Below are 21,721 nucleotides of genomic sequence, written 5' to 3' on the forward strand. Positions count from 1 at the left end.
CACTAATTTCATACAGCAAATTCGATTGAATTTCCTAAAATTTTCATAAACTCCAGATTTATACAGGATCAAGCTGTAAGTGTTGTAATAATTGCAGTGTGTAGATCAGACAGAATTCAGAGAATGGAGAAATGTGTAACCTTGGCCTTTCCATGTGCAACTTGGATGCCTTTGTTTGGAAGTTACATACAGCCACTGTGAAATTATGTTATTTGCATGTTGAAATGTCATCAAACCCTTTGCAGTGTGGGATTTAATTTTCGTAATGACAGAAATTCAGGATGAAATTTCAAAGATGAAATTCCTTTTCATCAGGATGTTCTGGAGGAATTCCTTCAGCCATTCATCTTTGTAAAGTAAACAGGCATAATGTGTGAAGTTAAGCTGAAAGTCCTGCTGTTTGTCCTGCAGCCAGTTGTCCAATTGCTTGACACACAAGGGACAAATTCAGCATGTCTGTCTTCCAAGCAGCTTTTTTTTTGTTTCTGTTTTATTATTTCAGGCTCTCTCACTCTTATTGATGAGCAAATCAAATACAGGAATCATGCAAATTATCCATATACCAAATATGTAATTTTTTTGCTTAATTAGAGGTGGTGATGGGAATTCATGAGTTGGTGCATATACAGTATATCAGAAGGGGTCTTTTGGGCTTTCCTTTAATTCTGCAATTCACGACTTCCTCTACAGAGGCAATTCAGTCCTTACCTTTTCCTTAACAATCAGTTATAAACAATTCAGCATAAGGAGCTCAGAAAGGGAAATCTCTGTTCCTGCAGCCTCTGAACTGCTGAGAGCTGGTCCCCTGCAGGCAAGCTGCTGCTGGCCAGCTGTGAGTGTGAACTGCAGGAGCTTCTGGCCCCTGCTCTGACCTCGGCAGCAGCCGCCTCTGCTGCCTGCTGGGGAAGGAGCTCTCCTGTTTTTACAAGGACAAGCACTCATAGTCCCTGGTGAGAACTGACTTCAATTCCCCTTTCTCAGTAAGACAGTAGCTGTTAATCAGTATATTAGGCTTGTGAAAGGTAAACAAAACGTTTGATTCTGGTTTCCTTGTCAGACAGTGACATCTTCATTTGAAGAGATTTTGCAGAAAGCGAGCAACCCCTGCCTCCCAAGCCTGGGTGTTGCTGACATTTGGTATAATGTGTATATATACATGACCAAATGTGTGTTCTACCTATGCTGTGCATGGGAAGAACAGCACTCCTTTTGGGTTAGAGACCTTTTTCCACATTTAGTACAGCAGAGACTGCTTTTCCCTTTCCTTTGTTCTTCCCCAAATGTTTTATCATCTTTCACTTTTTAAGTTTTGTATTGCTGTGCTTTCTTCATCACATCTTAAACACTTTGCCATAAGTGATAGGTGGGTTTGGGCACCTAAGGAGCATAAGATACAGGCAAAATAGCTGGCTTGATGGAATCTTGACCCTAAAGGAGTGAGGGTTAGGCAGAGAGGTGAAGAAAGAAGAGTGGGAGAGAGGGAGTGTATGAATACATGTGCAAAGAAGTGGAAGAAGGGTGACTGCAGAGTCTTTGTTTCTGCCCATAATTCTGTCATGACATTTTAAAACAAAATAATTCCCTAATCTTTGGGATTCTAGAAAAATAGCTGGAAAGTAGGAATCTCAAAGGCTTCAGAAGGAGAAGAAGGGTGAACAGATATTGTCAGCTTAAATGTGTAGGAGCTGAGAACTTTGGAACTAATCTAGTGTTTTGGGAAAGGTGCTGACACATGATTTTTATGAAGATTGCTGTTGGCAATATTATAATTGGAAGAGCATGGCTAGCAAATACATACTAGTGTGGATAACACTCTTTAAGTACATATAGAGGCTTCATAATCTAGTACAAAATAGTTTTAAAATAGTGTAAATAGTAGATTAATGTTAGGTCTTTGTTTTCTACTTTGCTTTTTGCTGAATATTTAGAAGAAAAGTTTTGAAGATAATTAATTGGGAAAAAAACCAAAAAACAAGTCTTTTTAAAATAGGACATAGTTACATTCAGGGGGACCTCAACATTAATTTTAATTTCTTTTTACTAGTGTCTGTAGATCTTTATGGTTTTTAAAGGTGCCTTACTCTTTTCTTGCTTAAAATACTTTAATGCAAAAAAAAAAAAAAGAAAAAAAGAAAGCAGGCCAAGTTCCTGCTTAGGTTGTCAAGGGTCAATTTTCATAGCTGTCTGACCTTTTTAGACTACACCAAGATAGTGTATGTGAGATGTAGGGGGGTTTTGTGCCTGAAGTGATAAAACTATTTTGCACAGCTTGCTTTAATAAAGAGCAGATTGGTTACTAACATCAGGAGGGACTCCTACCTAAAAAAAACCCAATAAAATGCTCTCATGGAGTGCAGTTGTCTTTCCTGTCCTTTTGATTATTGCCCAATATATTTTGAATCATGCATTGTAGCATTCTCTTCTCCTATTCCCTTGACTCTAGCTAAAACATCATCACATTTCATCATAAAAAAACTTTTTGTAATAAAAAATTATGTGGCCTCTGGGATTTTCTTTTCTGGCCTTACCTGTTGACTCTCAGTGCATGCTGCACGTTCTCCAGAGGGGTGGTTTATAGGCTTCATTTGTAATGTTTAGGAGGTTTTGTTTGTTTGTTTTCCCCTAGCCCAGTGAATGCTAAGGCCATTTTTACAATATGTGCACATGAGTAGCTTTAGGAATGCTGCTTGTTCTCTGAGGCTTCTCAGGAACATTCAAGTGTTCCAAGTGTGGTCTTTGCAGGATGGAGACTGATGCCTTCTGAGCTGCCAAGTGCAGAGTAGCCATGTGTTCTCAGCTGTAAGGAGGCTCCAGGCAAAAAATGTTGGCCATTTGTTAGTCCCAAGCTTCTCGGAGGTTAGTTAAAAAACACAACACAACTTTTCTGAAAAATCTAATAATTGTTGGGATGAACTAAATTAATGCAGTGCTTTGATAGGAAATAGTGAATAGACATTCCTACTATGTCAAGACAACTTTGTAGCAATTTTGTTCATTTAATAGAGATTGCTGGTTTTAGAAATATGTGAGGCTGCGGAGTTGGCATATGTGCCTGTTACCTCTTAAAAAAGTAAGCATTTGCATGTCCTTTTACCAACTAGTAATAGCATGTGGGGTGTTTCCAAACCTCATAGTTCCAGAGTGTGTTTTGATAAACATCCAGCAGGATGGAAAAAAGCTTACAAAAACAACAACAAAAAACGCCCAACCACCTACATCTGAACTGAGTGGAAAAATGTGGCTGCTGATTGCTTTTATTCATAAAAATACACTCTGGCCTTCAGGATGTGCTTCTGCTTCAAACAGGCATATTATAAAACAAGATATTTTGTAAAAGGTTAATATTAAAAAGGAAGAAAAATTAGGTTTTCAGCAATGCAGCCTCATCTATAAAACAGTGTTTTCACTGTATCGCTAGTTCATGTTTTAATTGTCCAAGAGTGAATGGAGAGAGAACTTAAAAATGGGAGAAGCTGAGGTCTGGAGGACAGTAATAAGAACACAGCCCTTTGGTTAGTGTTACTGGGAGGTTTTGTTTAATGTCTGTGATAAAGTGGTATATTTCGTGATAGGACTAATGCATTAAAACTCTGATGCAAAAGAAAGGAAATACTTATAGAATCAGGACTAGATGGTTTGGTTTTTTAATTTGCCTCAACTCCATTACTTTTGAACTTAAATCAGAAAAGTGTTTTAAGAGGAAATCAATATTTTCATATCCACTGTGTTGAAAGAGAGATCAGAATAGCAATTTTCAAATGCAAAGAAAGAGCAAATGGATCAATAATAACCTTAAGCTATCTGATCTTGTATTTGATTGAGCAAATGTTTTACCCTTTGTAAACAAACACATAAATTTAGTTATAATATAATAGACTTCTATTTCACTGAGAACTAAACTGTAATGATAGATTATTGTGAGTCATCTGTGTTAGCAGAGTTAGGAAGCAGGCAATTACCATAGGTGCTATTCTGCTTTACACCATGTTTTCTCTTGAGAATTGTTCAGTGATCAAGCTTCATTTTGTACATTGCAATTATTTTAATATTATATCCAAATCTAGGGAAAAAGAAAAGGTTGGTAAATGTTGTCTCTTGATGGCACAAATAATAAAGCATATCCTTTAGTCCTTGCATACCTGGTTAAAGAGAAGAAGTTACACTCTGAGGGCTTCAGTCATGACTATGTGCATTAAAAAACCTACAAGAATTATGACAAACTCACTTTGGAAGAACAAAACAATTCTGTTTTGTGCCAAAAGCTGTTTGGCTTTCTGGGCCAGTGTGACAGTGCCTGGAGAAGGCCAGTGAGGAAGCTGAAGCTTACATATGCTGTGTACATGGAGTGCAGCACTGGGACATAGCTCAACAAGCAGTGAGAGACCCACACCATATGGAGTGGTGTAGGACCCAGGGAGAGCCTGGGCATTCCTAGAAGTAGTAGTACAGACAAGGAAATGGTAGAGAAAGGAATTCTTTGTTTGCCTCTGCAGTAACAGGGCTCAAACTGCTCAGAAAGCCATCAAGAGTTGCCACATTATCTTGTGTTAACTGCATCTTTCTGCTGCAGCTTGTGGATGTGCCTTTTGGAAAGGTGAGCATTTAGTTCTCCTGGTGCTATTCAGGGGTTTCTGGCCCCTCTGTCTTCATAGCACATTGTAACTCTGTGAGACTCTGCAGAGCCAGAAAGCATATACTTTCCCACCTACAGGTTCCTTTTTGGGTATACCTTGGGACTAAAGTCTTGGTAAAGCAACTAGGTCAAGAGAATGAAAAACAAAGAAAATTGACATTTGCTCTAGTTTTCTCTAAATTAAAAAAAAAAAAAAAAAAAAAAAGTCCAGCATAGAGCTTTGGCTGCTAGGATAGTTGATATTCGTGATGCTTCAAAGTGGGTTTTCTTTTCTTTCTGATATTTTTTCCCCCGGCCTTCCAAAATGTGAATTAGACTTTTACATTGCTGAAGGTAGGATAACACAGAAATATTATCTCAACATTATGAAAATGCTGATTAAATACCTACTTTAGGATTTCATGAAGATGTTCAGAAAGCTGTTAAATGTTCCATTTAATTTTCAATTTTTGAAAATTCGTCTATTGTGTAAGTTAGTTGCGTTAGATTTTGGGGGTTCATTTCTGATGGAGTGGAAAATGTAAAAGACGTGAAGCTTTTTGCCTAATTTGATGATGTTGTCTTAGTGAATTTCAGCAGATTAGGTATCCCACATTATAAGAAAGATTTTGATGATCAAATTCAACAGGTTTTTTAAAACTGCTCTTTTAGAGGTCAGCTTCTGAATTCTGCATTCAGGTCAGAGCTCAAAGTCTGACCCTTAGGCTTAACACACATAGTAAAGAAGTATGTTCTTTGTAACTAAGAGGCAGACTTCCAGTGACAGATATTTTTAGTCCAGTATCACTCAAACAGCCTGACTGAATTACTTCACAACTGTAAGAGAATTGAACATAAGGAAAACAATTTACACTGAGCCTGACAACTGGAGAGCCAAGGTCAGTGTCATTCCACAATCTAGATTGCATTGGGGAATTGCTTAGAAACATTTTGTATTGTTAATTGTTTTATGGCTACCCTGGAGTGAAAGTCTGCTTTATTCCCAAAGCTGAAACCATGAGAATGTAACGTTTTGTTTTTAAATGGACAGATTTATGTCAATGAGGAGGTATTCAAGTCCCAGTACAGGATGTGGTCCAACTTCTCTCTCAACAGCCGTGCTTGCTGTGTCCCCTACTTTTGAGTTATGCCCAAGTGAACAAGCCACAGACACACTATTTGCTATATTGAAATCAGGTAGTGCTCAAAAAATATAATCATCCTTTTTGCCCAATCAAATTTGGCTCCCTGCACTATTACAAAAGATAGAGGAGAATTGAGACATTTTCCTCCGGCATGCCTCTTTGCCTTTTGGTATAGTGTGTATTTCAGACTGTGATTCCACTGGGTCCTTGCCAGGGCATCCTTGGAGATGATGCTGGTGTTGGCTGGCCTGGAAGTATCTCCTGATGCTTCCCCTCTCTCCTCTGGTGTGGTCGTGCAACAAGTAGGGAACAGATGTTGCTGAAAGCTGACAGGTTGCTGCTTGGGAAGGAGGGGAAGGGAGACAGGGCAGTGCAGTAAAAGGGGGCAGCTGGAAGCTGGTCCCAGGCTGGAGAAGGGGAGGGCAGATCTTGAGCTTTCAGCACTGGCTCACACAGATTTAATAAAAGCAGCTGAATTTGAAGAAGAACGTTGTTCAAGTAACCAAGGCAACTGATGGACCTCAGCAAAATGATTGGCTTTGCTAATTGTATTTATTGCAAGATTTGGCAGAGTTAATTGGAAGAAGGTGGTATTATTTTTGACTGCTTAGAGTATTTCTCTGTAAATAAATGTCAGCTGAGCTGGATTCCTTACGTCTTTCTTGAGGTCTGCTTTTTCTAGTGGTTGCATGGGAACCACTGTACCACTGTATTAATGTGACTAATACTCTGTGTAGACACAAAAGTACAACAATCCCCACAACAAAGAAGCAAATAACACCCCCTACCTGCCAACAGGTATCAAAAAGAGTTTAGCAAAAGATATTGTGGGTATTAGGAAATAATTAGAATATTCTGAATTATCTTAAGGAACTACCATTAAGAAAAGCATTGGTTTCAGAAAAACTTGTTCAGCTCAGTATAAAACAGTATCTTTTGTTTTGTAGTTACTGAGACTTTTTGCTGTACTTAAACAGTATAGCAATGAATACACTTCCCCTGAATTTCCTTGAAAAGTAGAATCATATTATCATTTGAATTAGTTAACCAAGGCTTATGTAAAATGAAAAAGATACTTGTGCTGAAACAATGGAAGTATGCAACCCTACTGTATGTAACAGGAGAATGCACATGCTGTGTTATGTGTGGGTAGCTGCGTGTGCAGATGTACTGTGGTAGGACTTGGAAGTTGAATAGGGTTAAATTCTTAGAGGTGATATATGGGATGTGGTTTTCTTAAGGGTACTTTAGTGACTTTTCAAGTTTAACTTGAGAAATATGAAAGAATTATTTGAGGACTAAAGGATTATATGAACTTGAATACTGACCAAGTTAACACAAAAATAAAGGGGGCTTTGCCTTCTGAAAAGTTGATATTTATTTGTGCCAAAGTACAAGACCTCTAAATGCCACAGGAACTTTAAAGTTCTGCTTGACATGGGCTGAATTAACAGTAATGTTGGATTTGTGCAACCAAATAAAATATTTTTGTTGTGACTGTTTATTGAAAATTAATTTTTCTGGGACTGCATGGCAATCTATTAGTTGGGTTCTCATGAAGGAAGCAAATAACTTTAGGGGGCCTTTCAGTGTATTGTATAAAAAATGTCAAGTTCTTCAAGGTTTTGCCTTGTAGAGCTAAATTTCAAACTACTTTTTTTCTGTTCTTGAAGACAGCAATTAACATCCTTTACAATCACAGAGCTTGTGAAATGCAAATTGTAATATTTTTAGATGCAGAAGTTTTAGTTGAATTTATTTCCTGTTTACTGTAGTGAAGGACCAATTAGCCATGCTAACTAACATTCTCTGCAGGCCACATCACAGCTTGCTGTGTTTCTGTAATTCTGGCTACCAAGCTCAAAATACAGAGGTAGAGCAGGCAAAAGTCCTATTGATTCAAGCTTGATTTTATCCATCTTTCAAGGGAGTATTTACTACTTACTGCCTGCACAGTAAAGGAGGATGAACCCTGTTAGTTGGTGACCATGAAGAGGTAATTGCTAGTTTTTGAAGACTGTAGGCTAATTCTTAAAAAAATTATTTTTCTTAATAATTTAATACTCAGGACGTTGACTAACAGTACTAAGTAGTGGATCTGTTTTTGCTGATGAAACCTGTGACTATTTTACTTTTTGATTTTTAGGGATCTTAGAATCTATTTGCTAATTTTGCACAGTATGAAAATTTGATGGTTTTCAGGAGTTGTACTTAATACTAAAGAGTCATTTCAGTACTTTTTTCTTATTGTGAAGATGAGCTGTCAGTATCTGTGTCAAACTCTGCTGTCTGAACAAGCAAAAGGAGTCTTTAATAGGTCTGTCAGCACTCAGCCCCACTGAGACAAAACACAGCCTTACAAATACATAAATGCTGACTCAACAAATTTATTGTATCTGAAGCAACTCTTGTTGGACTTTTCCAAGCACATTTGAAAGAAATTAATAGTTTTTCCACTTCTGGTTGCTAGAGATGTGATGGAAAGCCAGTCTTTGCTATGTAGAAATAGTCACTTTGAGAAGTACTTCCTTGCACATGCAGTCATTCCAATAAATAGGGCTGGTTAGTATAAAAAGTAAAAATGGACAGTAGAAAGAGTACAAATTTTAAAACCAAAATGCTTAAGGATAGTGTATATAGATAGAGTAAATGAGGATTTATTTTTGCAGCCTCACTGTGAATGTGTTTGAACTCTGTCTCTCGGCATGAATCACAGGTTTGGAGGAGAATTAGGCCAGAGCTTACATGAGTTTGATTGCTTTACATTAAGGTTATATGAGCTTGTTCCTAAGGATACATTAACAGCAACAACTAGAAAGTTATTTTTGGAGGAGGTTCTACCAAATATTTAATACATTAAATATGAATTTAGCGTGAAGTGGATTAAGATGTGCAAGTGTTCCAGTGGTTTTTAATCTCAGCAATAAATTGCATTTGCAGTGCTTTGCAGTTATCCATGTAAAATTGTCAGTGTTGAGAGCTGCTGATCATTACTTAGACATTTTCTCTGTCACCCCCAGGAAAGATGTCTCGAGACCGGGCTCTCAGGAAGCAGCAGCAGCTGAATAATTTGGTAGCAGCAGTGACAAAACTTGCAAAACCTGGAGATTTGATTGTGGATTTTTGCAGTGGAGGGGTAATGTATGTTTTTGTTTATGTGGTGCAATTTCTTTCAGCTTTCATCTTTGCAGTGCTAGGTGGTTGCTGCTGCAAAGAAAAGCAGATGTGCAGATGCTGAATTTTAGCTGCTTTCAAAGGTTCTCTCATTGCTACGGGGATGCTTATCACATAATTAGTGAACAACAGGGAACACTGAAAAGTGACTCAGATTTTGTTGTTTCTTTTTGTTTTCACAGGGCCATGTTGGTATTGTTCTTGCTTATATGATGCCATCATGTCAGGTAAATCCTCAATAAAAAGATTTCTGGTAATCATCTTAAAAAGATGTGTATGTAGAGAGGACATATAGAGGTCACAGTTGTCTCAGCAGAGGACTTAGGATTGGAACATGCAAACTTTTTAGCATAATCCCCAAATGAGTGTGATGCTTTCCAGAGAAGACAAAGGTGGTAGGAAAATATAAAATATTTTCGAGCTGATTAATATTGGCAAGTATTAAATGTCTTTGATTGTTCCCGGGTTTCCAGCTAATCATTTTGTAGATCTCAGACTCTGCCACAAGTGATTCAGAGGTTTTCTCAACAAACTACAAAGTTTTCTGCTTGATAATGTTGTACTTTGATTTCTCAGTATTACTTTGCCTTACTTTCTCCGATGTGTGTCATTTAGGTGGTACTCATAGAAAATAAGGAGTTATCTCTGATCCGTGCTAAAGACAGAAGTGATGAACTAGGTTTAAACAACATTTGGTTCATTCAAGCAAATTTGGACTATTTTAATGGGACTTTTAACATTGGGGTAAGTGATTATAACTTTTCCACTTCAAAACTTCTGTCTGATTAATTATTCTTAAAACAACTGATATACATGAGAGAATAAAATTCACAGTCTGTATAGACATACAGAAAGTAAATGAGATTAATCTTCTGTCTAGAATTTTGCAGCCCTAGTGAAGAATAAGGCATAAATAGTATTTTGTCTCTCTGTGAATATTCCTGTCATCTAGGTTTTTATGCTGTTAATAGAATATGCACCTGTGAGGCAAGGTGCAAGCTTTCCATGCAAGACTGACTGTTCTTTAAATCATCCATCTAAAAGCCTGTTTTGACTAGCTGGGGATAGGTAATGCTGAAGGTTTATGGTACATGAACAGTGCTGTTTAACTGTTTGGTTGGTTTGTTTAAGAAAGGAAAAGAAATTTAATGCAGGAGAAAGAGGAGAAAATAAATGGTTTTAGCCCAGTCCTTCCAAGTGCAAATTTCCAATTCTCTGGTTTTATTTTCTGTGCTACATTGTCATATAAATCTCAGTGCGTGAACTAGAGAACTATTTCAAAATACCAGGATCTCATGAATAATACACTGAATTGTGTGTGTGAAATGCTTAATAGTTGTTTTATGAAGTGAGTCTCCAATTTTGTGGTCATTGGAATTCTGGTCTTGATTTCTGGGGGCCCATTTTAAAGGTTAATACAATGTTAACCCTGTGGTTGGAGTTTTTAATAAAAAAAGCATTATATTCTCTCTTTCAAGTTTTGTGACAAGGGAGTTATTGAAGTATATGTCAGAAGAGTTCACTTGGAAATTCTTCTTTTCCAGCCCTTCATTTCCAAATATCTGCATTAGTCTTCACATTTTATTTTGTTTCACATAGTGAGTTCAATATATAGGGTATACTGAGAAAGCTTTGTCTTGAATTTTATTTGGAATTTTTTCTTAACTAAATGGGTTTTCAGAAAGCCAAAGAAATCATTTGGTATAACAGGTCATAAAGGCTCAGCAAAGCTACTGGTTTATCTGCTGCTGTTTTAAGGTCTCTTTCTGCAAGCAAAAAGAGCAAAGCAGAGAGCTAGCTTTGTTTTCTACTTGGATAGATGAGGAAGTAACTATAATTGCATTCCATGATAATCTGATAGCTGTGATATTAAGATTCTATTTCTGATGTTAAACTAGTTTTATTTTTATTGTTAAATTCATATGAGCAGAAAATTTCATTGTGCAATTATTTTCTTATTAATTTTTTAGTGTTTTACCTGAGACAAGAATATTTGTTTCCATCTGTGTGCAATTACAGTTCAGTTGATGATTAATGGTCTCCTCAGCTGAGCTTACAGCAAGCAGACTGGAAACAAAAAAGACTTTGTTTTAATCTATATCTGAGAGCAAAGTTTTTATCTTCCAGTTGCTCTACCTTGAAAAACAGCTTTGAACCCTGAAATTTGAGCTCTGCAGTCTTAAACCTCTTCTCTAAACGTACAGTGAACTAAAAACAAAGCAAGTAATGTAGTTTAATAAATCCACACTGCTGCATAAAATCAGAAATATGCCTCAAAAACATCCTTAGTTTAAGTATGCACCAGGTCTACTCTTTGTGGTGCTGAGCACATGGCAGGAGGCAGAGAAGGTAATGCCCCATTTCAGTGGTGCATTTGGCATCCCAGCTGTAGACAGGAGAGAGCTGCCTGCGTTCCCTTGCAGTATATTGAGTACTGCAGTCATTTGCTTTTCTGTAGGAGAGCAGAAAGAATTTGGGTGCAACCTCTATGTTGCCCAAACCCGTCAGTGCTCGCAGGTAGTTGTGATCAAATGTTATTTTAGTTTTAGTTGAAGAGCCCCTCACTAACAAAAAGAAATACAAGAATAAGGAGAGGAAAAAAATAATTAAAGGAGGGCAAGTTGTATTTGATGCCTCCCCTAGCTCCAGTGTTTGTTTCCTATAGATTTTACTCAGTACTTGAAAATCAAATTATCTAAATGTATGCATAATTTTTTCCTTTAGATATGACCTTCAGGTATATCTGCTTCTTCTCATACTGCTTAGTTGAAATCCAGTTTTGACATAGTTCTTTCTGTTTCTAGGTCCTTTTTGCTTGACAAAAACTTTTTACAAATCACCACATAGTTTTTCTGTTATTATGTATTCCACAACTACTATTTTTCCTGGGGATTTGTGTTTAATTTATTTGAGATGACAATGAAGTGCACCTGCCTTTTGAGTGCTTTTGGGGAGTGACCCTTCTTCAGTGAATGTTAATGAAATGCACCCTAAATTTTCCTTAACATAGATATGAAGGAGAGAAATGAAAAACTGGAGAATTAAGGACCAGGCCTTCTGTGTAACAGCTTTAGTTGCAAAAATTTCCTCATGCATTTAATTAACTAAGTCAACCAAAAAAAATGCTGGATTGTATTTAGAATGTTCCAATGACGAATTTCCCTGTTTTCTTGGTTGTTTTTCCTGCTGTAGGTGGCCCTGCACGCCTGCGGGGTGGCCACAGACATGGTGATTGAGCACTGCGTCAGGGCACGGGCAGCCTTTGTCATCTCCCCCTGCTGCTACGGCTTCATTCAAAATACAGTCAAGTTCAAATATCCACGAAGGTAAACTAAAGCTTGCAAGATAAACCCTGAAATACCAACTTAAGGAATAAAATCCTAAAAGAGTATAGGGTTAATCATTTGAGGGTCATTGAGAGTGACCAGGCTAAGCTGATTCACACTTACAATGAAACTGTTTCCTCCTGTTTGTCAACCCATCCTCATGGGCAGATTGGTAATTCCTGAATTATTTTTTTCTGGATTTATCTATTCATGGTTCAGAAGGCTTTATACAATCAACATAGTAGATACAGTATCTTCTATGCAGACCTTCTACCTTAAAATCACAAACTTAATAGAAAACTCATGAAAATTACTTTAAGAAGGGGAATTGACATTTTAATGTTGGAGGAAGATGTAAGCAGTCAGTTTAAAGAAATGGGTCTGCTTTATACCACAGTTTACTGCTTGTAGAACTCCTTTGATTTATTCCCAAGTAGATAAGCTCTCCTGTGTTTCAGTTCATATTTTTAATACTTTTTCAATGGATTGTGTACATATTTTGTCTTCAAATATGCCTTGTGGGAGATACTAATGTATCTCTTACTTAAGAATTTTAATGCCTTTGATATAAATAAAACATAAAAGATAAGCAAAGTGGCAGAAGATAAAAGGTTAAACAGCTTCTGAGTCAGAACTAGGTGGAGGAAAAGGGTTGTGTTTTAGTTGGTGGATTTTTTTTGTTCATAAAACTGAGCTTTGCATTTTGGATATTGAAGATGAATTGGATTTAATTCTACCAGGAATTACATCAATGACTTAAGTATATGTTTGCTAAAATAAGAAACTGAAACATGCAGTCTTAAAAGGTATCAACAAATCTAAAAAGATAATATGCATTCATGTGAAATATTTTTCATACTTTTCTATAGTATCGAAGTGTTGTGGTACAGAAGTGTGTGGAAAGTAATTTTTTATAACTTATCAGTTTGATAACCTTTGCATTTAACTGTTCTTTCTTAGTCAATTTGATACTTCCATCTCTTTTGTTTTCTCTTGTGACACAATAATACAAATAAGTCTTCTAATGAAGAGGCAATAAAACTCCAAGCCTTCTAAAATTAACAGGCCTATAATTTTTCTCAGTAGATTTGTTTTAAAATTGGCTGGTTAATGTTTAACTTTTCACCAGCTTCATTTTTAGACCACAGTGACTGGAAATGATCACATAGAAAATTTTTGTTGCTGTGGATGCTGCAAGAATGGTTGTGTTTGCTGAAATTTTCAGTCTAATCTCATAAGTCTGTGAAAAACTATCAGCCTGGTCTTGAGCTACATTTTAGGGTTTGCTTTTTCTTTTTTTCCTTATGTTATATGATCATAAAACATGATAGCCTGGCCACATCCCCATAGTAGTTGTGTTCTGTACCCAATTCCATTGTAAAGACGCTTTAGCTTTGTGATACAAACAAAATATATGTGTGTGTTATTAAATATGTGTAATGTGTTTGTGTGACAGTGAGAAAACCACAGTAAGTACATGTTAGCATTTATAATGATTTAAAGAGAGAATTTTTATTAATAACCTAGGGAAAAAAAACACCACTAAATACACTTTTCTAGTGAACTGGAACTGTAATGGGTTTTGGTATTTTTAAAGCCTTTCTGTATGATACAGATATTGCTGGTTTTTAAAAAAATGTGTTCAAGTATATAATGATTGCTTCTATTTTCCACCTTTACTGTTTTCAGATGTGAATTGAATTGATCTATTTTTTTTTTTCAGTCATCAGTTCAAAGAAATTTTGTCCTACAAGGTATGTAAAAGGACAGAGGGAAGATGTTTGTGTGCAGTTTCTTGCATTTCACTGGGTCTTCTTAGCAAATGAAATATAGGTACTTATCTTCTAATTGCAAGGAGGGGCATGTGTTATGTGAAATGTTCATTATTAGAGCAGGTGCCATTGTGTTTTCTCTCCACCATCAATTTTAAAGGCTTTTTTCTTCAATAAAATTAAATAGTTTCTTCACAAAAAACCCATTTTTTTGTCATAATGTATAAGTGAGCTGTTCCTAAGGTACTTCAATGTGTATCAGTTAAAAATTACAGGATACCAATTTGTTTAGGTGTTAAATACAACTGTAGTAATAAACATTAGATTCCTCCCTCTAATATATTTCTAAAACGTTGGACATAGCAAATGGGAAGAGCTTAAACAGATCAGCAAGAATTTAATACAGTATTTATATTCTATGCAGTTTTAAAAATGTTGTTAAAAGTTATTTTAAATATTAAAGTGTGTTTTGACCCTGAGCAGCTGGGGTCTGTGGAAATAATCTGAGAGAAACGCAGGAGAAATTATCGCTGAAGCATACAGATCTGACAGAGTGCAGGGTAACAGGAGAGTGGAAAAGGAAGAGCAGAGAGGTGGGCAGCAGAAAACTGGTACTGATCTGTTAAGTTTTGTCGTGTGACTTTAAACTAGTTAGTGATGAGCAACCCAAAATTTGAGGGTTAGAGGCACTTAATGTGGCATGGAAAGAACATGTTTCCTTCTGAAAGAAGCAAGGTTATGTAAACTTACAGCTCAAATCCTAGACAGGACTCTTGGCTTTTACAATATAGGAGTGATTTTTGGAGGTGCAGAATAATTCTTTGTAAAAGAAATATGGAAATAAAGGAGGGTATTTCTGATAGCCAAATGCTTTTGGAAACAGTGGGCAGTGCAAAAATAATGTATGTGGCAGGAAAATAGAGATTATCCTCTTTGATCCCTAAATTAGAGAGAGTTTTAAGATTTCAGAAAATCTCCAGCCATCTTATAAGGGAAGGTCAGTTATCAGGTAATAAATGCCCAAAGATTGAGATGCCAGAAGCCACATGATGGATTATTTTTCCCGTGATTAATGTTCCTTTCAGCATCACTGTGACATCATCTCAAAGAACTCAGGTTTCAGCTCAGAAAAAAATATTTACTAGCATTATTAAACCTGCTGACAGTACAGAGAGAGATGGTGTCAATTATAAAGTCAAGGATGCCTAGTCTAGGACGGTGTGTATAATCTCATTGCAACTCAGTGAATTTCTTCTTAATCTGTTAAACCATGAAGATTTAAATCACGGGGTTTGTCAATACTGTAGAAGCTCCAGAATTTTATTAATTGTGTTGCAGAAGGCCACATGAGTCAAAGATAAGGCCAAAAAATATTGGTGCTCTTAGTAACATGAGAGTCTATACAATTGGTCTAGGCTGGTTGGTGCCTCAAATAATCCTGGTTATAAATAACTTCTGTTATGCAGCTAGCTGTATGTGTTTTTATATTTCATATTAATAAATTCTTACAGGTTATTGGCTAGCAGCCAGAGTTGCCATGTGTTAGCCAGACATTGTCTGTGTCACCCACTCCAGTTCCCATTTTAAATTAATTTCTCTTATCTTTCATTTTAGTGAGATCTAAAAAGACATCCAGAAGTCTGGCATTTCCAAAACTTTTTTGATGAGAACATTATGCTGTAATTCATTTGTTTATAGTTGCAAGGAATAACGTTATGCTAGCTGTAGATTTCTACTGGGATGCATTTTGAGATTCTGTCAAGACACAAGGAGAATTGTAAAGTAGAACTGTATAAATTTGCAAATACAGCTCTGGAAATTTAATAGAAATGGAACAGGTGGGTGTTCTAGTAAACAAGTTAACTGTTTATGCACACATTGGGGAGTTTCTAATCATTCCTTTAGAACTGCTTTTTTTATTTCAGCCAACAGGGAATATGACAATCATTGTGTCAGGGGGAAACAATGTAGTCATAACAGTGTCTAGTTTGTCTTTTTGGATCACTCTGTAAGAAGCCAAGGATTAGAGTCAGTTCAGATGTTCAGGTTAAGTGACATGACTTACCTTGGCTCCGGTCTGGTCCAAAGAGCTGGGAACTTGCTGTTGCAAAGAGCCAAATTCTGTCAGGTGCCTGAAGACTGGTGAGGAGTTGTGTGCTAACATGGGTCTTCTCCCTCTCCTCTAAATCCTTCTTTTGCTCCCCAAGCTACCTGTCACTGCTGCTTCTCTCCTAACAGTGGCCACATTGTCCATGGCACCCCTTCTTCTCTGTTCTTCAGTGGTCACACCTGGGTTTAACATTTTCACCTTTTTTGTACTATAGGAGTAGCCACATTTGAACTGAACTGACCAGGTGTAACATGTTTAAGGCCCTAAATGTGTTATGACATGTTCTTATTTTGCTTCCATATTTTTTATGAAGCTGTGAGCTGGAAACCTTCATGTCAATGCACTGTACTAGGGACCAAATATCCTTGCATCAAGGTATTATAAATATATTTAAATGAGTAATATTTGTGTATCAAGCAATGATAATATTTTATAGTATATGGGAAAGCTTTTTGCGGTCAAATGTCTGTTTATGAATTGAGTGGAGTGTACTGAGGAAATTGCCATTTTGATTTAAAATGAAGGGTTTTTGTGGAGTGAAGGCTTGGATGTTTATGGCTGTCTAAAAAAAGCTGGAGTAAGTATCCTTACTTCAGAATACTGGAAGAACCTGAAGTATCCTTAGGTGAAGTTGCTCTCTCCACCTGTTACAAGAACCAAATCTTCAAAATCATAATTTTATATCAGGCAAGAATAAAAAAAAAAATCTTTTTGATGCAAGACACATGTCCTTGTTTCAGAACTATAGCCCTGGAAGCTTTGCTTAGGAGAGCACTTTGCATTGTTGCCCATTTATCTTTTCTCCCCATGACATTGTGGGAGGTGTGAGAGTGTTGTGTGATTCTAAGATGGTTCTGATTTCCTCTGCCCTGTACTGAGAATTGCAGCTGTCCCACAAAGCACAGCTGTCACCAGAGCAGTAATTCCAGTGCCACACCTGCAAGGCTCTTGCTCTCTCCACCTGGCTAACCTGCCTTCCTTGCCTTGGCTGGTCTTTGAGGGGCCATTGTGCTGGCACGGGCGGTGGGCATTGAAAGCAAGTGAGCATGGGGCTCTGCTGCTGCCCCTCCCCTGCACCATCCCCCTGGCTCAGTGGGCAGGGAGAAATTCTTCTGCAGAAGTGTCTGCAGAAAATTTTATTGCAACAGGGGTAGTTTGAAACTAAATTGTGCTGCTTTTGTTGGAGGAAACGTTCCTATTCACCGCCAGGTATTTTTGCCTTCAGGATCTCATTGGATTTGGTGGGGCAGAGGAAGTTTGACCCACCAGCCTATCCTGGGATTCAAAATCACTACCTGGGAGAAATGTTCAAATCAGCTGTTAAAGAATCTTGTCTCAGCTGCTTATTGATGCAGGGAGGCTGCCCTATTATGACTGTGCTGAAAGATGGCTATGTTGCTCATCAGTTATTGAAGGCAAAATTAGTCTTCAGGATGTCTTTGAAGAATGCGGTCTTGTATACATTGCATCCCATTCAACTGCTGCAAAGAATTAGGAAGTTTAGCAAGAAATAAATACTTGTGAGGAGAAATGAGACAGTGATTACAAATACTTGACCTACACAAGTATTTGCAATATAAAAATTGGGATTTCCACACAGGTAAATTTTTTTTAGAAATACTGTCTTCAACGTGGTAGCATTTCTGATACACTTCAGCATTTAATCAGATTTTTCTTGATGAATTCTTTTTTTTGGTCTTTTTTATAGGAGCACATGATCCTTTGCAGATTTGCAGATCAGACAGCTGTTCAACTTCCACCTGAACGCAGGCTAATTGGTATGAATTTCTGCAGCTGTGTAAACCATCCCAGTAATGGTTTTACCTTGATACATAAAGGAAGAAGTAGGACATTTATGAGTGGGGCATTAAGTAGATGTCTTCAGATAACAGTTGAAAAATTTAAGTTTTGTCACGCTTCACATCTTGCTGTTCTATTCTTGCTATAGAAATGTTTTTCTTCATCCAAAATCATCAATATTCAAGTGAAATTTTGTTTTACTGTCTGGTATTGTTGTTTTGATGGAAGTTGTAAACTGGCTTCCAGGCCAGAAAAGACAGAAGGGGCTAGGAACTCTTAAGTCTGCTTAGAGATAAGTCTGCTTTTTTGGCTTAGAAGAAACATTTGGAAAGTATTAGTACTAGTTAATAAGCATGATGTTTTTAAGAAGCTTAATTTCAACAATTGAAAGTGTTTCTTACACTCGTTGCATAAAAAGCAAAAAATAGAGATCCTGTGTAAAAGCTGACAGTAAATTTGTCAGTTTCTTTTGTCATCATCACAATATTTGAAAAACAAATTTTAAAAAGGTCAATATTCATTTACTAGTGTTGGACACCACGCTGTGGACTGAAAATTGAAACGGACCCCAAATTTATTTTTTTTTAAAGATTGTAACTTTTCTCTGTTCTCAGTGTCTAAAACCACAGGGATTTTTTCCACAAATGTAACTTTTAAGGGTTTTGCCCTGACAGTGTGTATTATAATAATAATAATAATATTATTGTAGACAGTGGCCATTTTTTTGAAGCAACCACAGAAAGTGGTTTTCTATGAAACCACAAATGTGGGAGGATTGGGCTACAAAAGGTAGTTTGCAGAGTTCTGTCCTGGTTGGTTACATAAACTGGTGATTTCTCCCTGCAACATACAAATCTATACAGGACTGAGTTGGAAAAATCTTTTTCAGGCCCTCCCTTATTATTGTATCTTTAAATTGTCTCCAACCTAATTACTACCCTCCTCAAATCTCAAGCCACCAACAGAACTGAGGCCAAATGTCATAATAGTGAATTCAAAGCAGTGAAATTCTTTTGTAACTAAGGAATCCAGCTGAGAAGGAGAGTCCTGGCTGTGGACTCACTGTGGACAGACAGGGTAGGTTGGACTGAGCCCTGCATTCAATTGTGATATGTATCAACTGCTCTGAAATACAAGGATACTGCAGGGTGTGTTGGTGCCACCTGCCCCAAGCTTCTCAAGGCACCTGACCAGGATGCATGACAGGGTTGGTGATGATACAGGCACAAAAGCTCTTTATATATTCAGCGAAGAGAGGTGAGCTGTTCCAGAGGATAGTTTGGAATGCCAGACTCCTATTCCAAAGGAAAACGGGATGTGCTTCTCTCTCTTCATCTCAGACCCCAAATACATTTAACTAGACAATTCTGTCAGGAACAAGGGAAGAGGCAGGATCATTATGTTTGAGACTGAAGCAGGATTGTGCCCTGTTGACTTGAGACTTGAGACTAACTACTAGTGATAAAACATTCCAAAGTAGCATTAAATTTTTCTTTCAATAGAGTTTCAAGCTGCTGAAAATACAATCTGACAAGTCAAATCTGTTTTTCAGAACATGATAATCAGTTATAATGAGTAAATAAGTACAGACAAATGGTCCCATCATCTTGTCATGGCTGTATCATAATAAAAAACTTCTAAGCAGAAAAAACTCTCTATCCTTCCTGGGTTTTTCTGCAGGTAAATCTGAAATAAGCTTATTTTGCATTACCAATTTAATATGTTTGTTTATAAGTAGTTAGAATAATATGTCTCAAAACAATTACACTGGATCACTTTTTGGTATTTTAGTCTATTGTTCATGTTCAATCACCAGAGATTTTTCAGATTTTTTGGTGAAAGTACAGGAGGGAAACAGCTATGGTTATAAAGGGACTAGAAGTCTGGCAAGTCAGAGGGCTAAGGTGTAAACCAGGCATTTTTCTTCCCATTTACATTAAAGCATACTTTTTTTCTGTAAGTTTTGAGAATACTTTTAAATAGTTGTGCCTTTTTTCCATATATAAGGAGTTAATAATCTCTTCAAGGTCTTTGTAAAATGAGGGTTACAAGTCACAGATGTGATTTGGAACGTAAACCAGATTAAGATGTTTTTTAAAGTAGATTTGGAACTTATTTTTTAGATGGCTTACTGATGTGTTTTCCTAACATTGAATATTTACATGCACGTTTCTGCTAACGTTTCTACATTTTGAGTTTCTGTGCTCTCCCTTGCTCTCATTTTAGGAAAGCAGTGTATGGGACTTGTGGATCTGGATCGGGCATGGGCTGCAGAAGAACATAACTATTCTGTCCAAGTTATATCTATGGAGCCAGAGAGTTGCTCTCCAAAGAACAATATGTTTGTGGGCATCCCTACTTAGAGTGTGAAGCTTGCATTCGATTTGAAGCTGAACATAAATCTTCAGTGCCTAATGACATCCAGCAGATAGAGGCAGCGCTGGGAAGCAGACATCCCGCATCTTGAACGCATTGCCTTCGGAAAGGGAAGCAGCCCCCAAACCCTGAAAAGCAAACTGCATGCAGATCATCACAAATCAACTTGTAATGTGTCATTAAGCAACTTTTGGTTCTCATACTGAGAAGTTTCTGGATCTAATGACTGTGCATGGAATTATATCCATCTGTAAATGTTTAGAAAAACTGGCTTTGTTGAAGGAAAGGTGATTTCCTTTTCAGTAAAGCTGTGTCTTGGCTGCTTGGAAATTGCATTCGTGGTCAAAACAGCGTTTGTGTTCGTAAGCAGAGCAGTTATCAGCCAGCAGTGCTGATCACCAGAGGAACAGAGAAGATCAAATTTATTGTGTTACTGAAGATGGCTGTGCAACAGGTGGTGGCCTGACTTTGCTAAAGAATTCCATACTACTGTAGGAATATTATTTTTAATAAAAGTTCATCACAATACTTTGGCCTTAATCTGAATCTGCTTATTAACAATGTATACTACCTTGCCAATATTTTTTTTTAAATACTTCAGATTTACTTTTAAATAATATGCAGGGATTCTGTAACCAGGCATTTGACATTTGGCTTAAAGAAGCCAAACTCCTCATTATCCATTGACCAGAAAGTGGGAGCTAGACACTAGATATTAGTGAATGGATCCTTCGCTGTTGCATTGGTAATAGAAGTGTGTTGATTCCCATTCCTAAGAAATTTGCTATCAGAAGAAATGTTTAAGAACAGTTCATATGTCTACATACATCATCTTCACTGATTTTATGTTCAGTTTAAAATTTGACCAAAGTTGCAGAGTGGAACCATTTGAAAAGATAATCACGGTTACTCTGCTCTAAAATTAAAATAAGCGTTCTCCTGTGCTCCATTTTCCCCCTAATACAAACACAAAGGAAGGTAGCTCCTAATGAGATTTTTACTGCATGTTTAGAGGTATTACACATCTGTGAATTCTGCCATGTTTCAATTTAAATAATCTGAAGTTTGAAAACTGTGAATGTAGCTTCCAGGTGTGGCTAACTGAATTACAAACAATAGGTATTAGAGCAAAAAACAGAATCCAAAAGTATTTTATTATTCCTGAAACATAAACATCTAAAAGATCTAAATACTTGGGGTTTTTTTAATGTGAACATATGGAATGTTACCTACTTATTTAAAAAGCACAAAAGTGAGTAAGTAGGAGTGAATTCCTACCTTTAGCTTGAGTTATTCCATAGATAATGATGAAATACTTTTTTTGCAGCTATTTGTGGTTGCAGGAGGAACTTGAGTTTTGAAGAACATATGGCAAATACAAAATATTTGCAATACCAGTTGTCTCC

The 21,721-nt window shown here is 36.9% G+C and overlaps 1 protein-coding gene across 1 annotated transcript in view; it reads left to right on the plus strand.

Annotated features, from left to right (window-relative positions):
• Window positions 1–20,843, plus strand: part of GSTCD (glutathione S-transferase C-terminal domain containing) — a 44,511-nt gene extending 23,668 nt beyond the window's left edge. Inside the window, exons 6-12 of the mRNA XM_041484259.1 lie at window positions 8,756–8,893; window positions 9,114–9,158; window positions 9,547–9,675; window positions 12,124–12,257; window positions 13,981–14,011; window positions 17,848–17,917; window positions 20,166–20,843. Coding sequence (XP_041340193.1) covers window positions 8,756–8,893; window positions 9,114–9,158; window positions 9,547–9,675; window positions 12,124–12,257; window positions 13,981–14,011; window positions 17,848–17,917; window positions 20,166–20,302 — 684 coding nt within the window. The 3' untranslated portion in view covers window positions 20,303–20,843. The remainder of the gene's footprint in view (window positions 1–8,755; window positions 8,894–9,113; window positions 9,159–9,546; window positions 9,676–12,123; window positions 12,258–13,980; window positions 14,012–17,847; window positions 17,918–20,165) is intronic.
• Window positions 20,844–21,721: the final 878 nt, after the last annotated feature.

Source organism: Pyrgilauda ruficollis, unplaced genomic scaffold (genome assembly GCF_017590135.1).
Source record: "Pyrgilauda ruficollis isolate IOZ18807 unplaced genomic scaffold, ASM1759013v1 scaffold65, whole genome shotgun sequence".
NCBI lineage: Eukaryota > Metazoa > Chordata > Aves > Passeriformes > Passeridae > Pyrgilauda > Pyrgilauda ruficollis.